The sequence below is a fragment of the Ascaphus truei genome, chromosome 4 (assembly GCF_040206685.1).
Source record: "Ascaphus truei isolate aAscTru1 chromosome 4, aAscTru1.hap1, whole genome shotgun sequence".
Lineage (NCBI taxonomy): Eukaryota > Metazoa > Chordata > Amphibia > Anura > Ascaphidae > Ascaphus > Ascaphus truei.
The window spans coordinates 109,296,050-109,299,086 of record NC_134486.1 but is presented as its reverse complement, the minus strand read 5'-3'; the positions used below and the strand labels follow the sequence as shown (position 1 = coordinate 109,299,086).

General features: G+C 48.3%; 1 protein-coding gene across 1 annotated transcript; it reads left to right on the top strand.

The window, feature by feature from the left end:
* Positions 1-246: 246 nt before the first annotated feature.
* On the top strand, positions 247-2,821 carry LOC142493012 (uncharacterized). Its single transcript, XM_075596378.1, has one exon. It carries the CDS (start codon positions 617-619, stop codon positions 2,456-2,458), a length of 1,842 nt encoding a protein of 613 aa, XP_075452493.1. The 5' UTR covers positions 247-616; the 3' UTR covers positions 2,459-2,821.
* Positions 2,822-3,037: the final 216 nt, after the last annotated feature.

The window sequence follows — 3,037 nt, the reverse complement described above, 5'->3', positions numbered from 1 at the left end:
GTTTCCTGCTGTCTATGATATTTCTATGCCTGATATCAAAAGTTTCAGATTCAACTGCAGGTTTTCTTTGTCTATATGATATCCCTACGCCTGATGCATAAAGATTTAGATGTAACTGCAGGTTTTCTCTGTCTGTCTGATATCCCTACGCCTGATATCAAAGGTTTCAGATTTGACTGCAGGGTTCTCTATCTGATATTCCTATGTTCAATGTCAAAAGTTTCAGATCTAACTATAACTTTTCTCTGTATTAGTTTCCTGCTGTCTATGATATTTCTATGCCTGATATCAAAAGTTTCAGATTCAACTGCAGGTTTTCTTTGTCTATATGATATCCCTACGCCTGATGCATAAGGATTTAGATGTAACTGCAGGTTTTCTCTGTCTGTATGATATCCCTATGCCTAATGCCTAAAGATTCAGATATAACTGCAGGTTTCTCTGTCTATGTTTTTTCCTTGCATTTATAATCTCTGTGACTGATGTTAAAGTCTTTAAGGGTCAGCTCTCCTATCTTGTGTCTCTCTGTGTCTAATATTCCTGTTGTTCATTCTAATGCTTCTGTTTTAAAAACACATTTCCTCTTTACTGGTGTCTTGGGAAGTGTGGTTTAATTATGGCTCCCACTCAAACAGTCTTGAGCAGTAAATGTGAACACAGTACCACTGATTCTTCAGAACTTCTCAAAGCAAGGAAGAAGAAGAAGAAGAAGGGAGGCATTACTGTGGAAGTTGCAGAAGGAATTAAGAATGAAAATTTAACCTCAGAGTCTGCATTTGATGAAAGAGATATGCTGCAGCTTAAGGCAACTCACAGACGTAGCCCAAGAATAGTGGAAGAGAAGAAAGATGCTCCTACTCAGACGCTTCAAGCTGCACAGAAAGCGATTGATTGTCTTTATGAACGTTTAGATAAGGAGCAAGAGGCCAAGATTGCACTACAAAGCTGTCTATCTTCAGCAATTGCTAAGTGTGTTCTCCAGGAGAAAGAAAGAGAGCAGTTGGAGAGGGACAGGGTAATCCTGTCAAGTAAGCTGGAGAAGGCCTATGCTGATAATGCGCAGTACCAGAATTTCATGGCTCAAGTTGGCGCAAAACTGGAAGCCTCTGAGGAGAAGAATTGCCACTTCAACATAGAACTACGTTCTTTGAGAGAGATCTTCGAAGGATTAAATAGCAGTTTTGAAATGGTAACCCAGAAGTGCAAGAATCTCTGTGTCCAGGTCAGTGAAGGAGATAAGAAACTCCATGAATTAGGAGAGGAGAAGAAGCAGTTGGCCGAGGAAAAGTTGGATATGCAGACAGCACTGCAGAATGCAGAGAGAGTGCTGCAAGAGGAACGTGTCTCCCTGGAGCGGCGCACTCAGGCAGAGAATATGCTGCAGAGTCAGCTGCGAGAACTACGTGCACATCTGCAGGACGCCAAGGAGAGATGGGTGAATGCTGAAGAGAGACAGCGAGTATTGCAGGAGGAAAGTTTCCAGACTGCCTACAAGATAAAGATGCTGGAAGAGTATTTGAGTACCCAGTGTGTGTCCAAAGAACAGCATGAGGAGCTGAAGGTCACACTGAGCATAACCAGAGCCTCGCTGGAGGAGGAGAGGTCTGGGAGAGCACGGCCCGGTTCTGCCTCCAGCAGAAAGTCTCTTTCAGACTCTGGTTCCACAGAGACATCCCCTCTCAGTCCTCCTGGAGACGTGGGGGAAGTGGGCGACCTGAAGGAGTTTGTTCTGCGCCCCGCGCCACGCGGTGTCACCGTCAGATGTCGGATCAGCCGAGACAAGAAAGTGATGGACCGAGGACTGTACCCCACCTACTACATGCACCTGGAGCGGGACGAAAACCACAAGCTCTTTCTTCTCGCTGGGAGGAAGAGAAAGAAGAGTAAAACGTCCAACTACTTGATATCTATTGATCCGACCGACATGTCCCGGGAGGCGGGCAGTTTTACTGGCAAACTCCGATCCAACCTAATGGGGACCAAGTTTACAGTGTTTGACCGCGGTGTTAGCCCAGCCAGGGCTCAGGGACAGTCAGAGAATGCAGCGTCCCGGCAAGAACTGGCGGCTATTTGCTATGAAACTAACGTCCTCGGGTTTAAGGGTCCCCGGAAGATGGCGGTTCTCATTCCCGGAAAGAATTTCAATCACGAGCGCATCCCTTTCCAGCCACACAATGATTCGGAGAGCCTGCTGTCTAAATGGCAGAACAAGTGTCAGGAGAACATCATCGAGCTGCACAATAAGGCCCCCGTGTGGAATGATGACACTCAGTCTTACGTGTTCAACTTCCACGGGCGTGTCACACACGCATCTGTGAAGAACTTCCAGATTGTGCACGACAATGATCTGGAGTACCCTCTGCCCACTGACAAGCCACCAGAGGTGGGTCACCTTGAGTCGCCGTTTCATCAAGGCCTCCGGGAAGAGCCTGGAGGATCGTCCGGAGAACGCTCCTGAGAGGGGGGAGTAATGTCAGGATTGCCTAGACCTCCTGCCTAGCCATAGCTTCCTTGTCCACTGGGTGTGCTGCTGTCTTCTGTTGGCTCTGGGTTCCTCTGTCTGTCTGTCTTCTTGTTGCTCCTGTCTCTGTCCTTTATAGCTTGCTTCCTGTCTGTTGCTTTTGCCTTTGCTTGCTAGTCAGACTCCTACAGTATGCTCATGCCTGTCTTTGATCCTGACCTGTTTCCTGTACCTGTACCTGTACCTGTATTGTAGTCTGCTCACAGTAAAGGTCCTTGCTAGTAATCTGGCTTGTCCCTGGTTATTCCTGCTCCCCGGTCTCAGTCCCTGCTCCCTGTTCTTAGTCCCTGTCCTGCCCCGCCTGTCCTGTTCCAGTCTCCTCGTTGCCGACCTCTGCTTGTACCTAACTTCGCTGCCTGCCGCCTGCCTCGGACCCCTGCTTGTACCTGACTTCGCTGCCTGCCGCCTGCCTTGGACCTCTGCTTGTGACCCCTACTACGCTCGTGCTGTTCCGGCCACCGAGATCCTACCCGCCACAGGAGTCTCCCGTGACACTCTGACCTAGAAAAAGCTAGT

Coding starts and splice junctions, on each gene's coding strand:
- LOC142493012 (XM_075596378.1), top strand. CDS start 617: ATGGCTCCCACTCAAACAGTCTTGAGCAGTAAATGTGAACACAGTACC.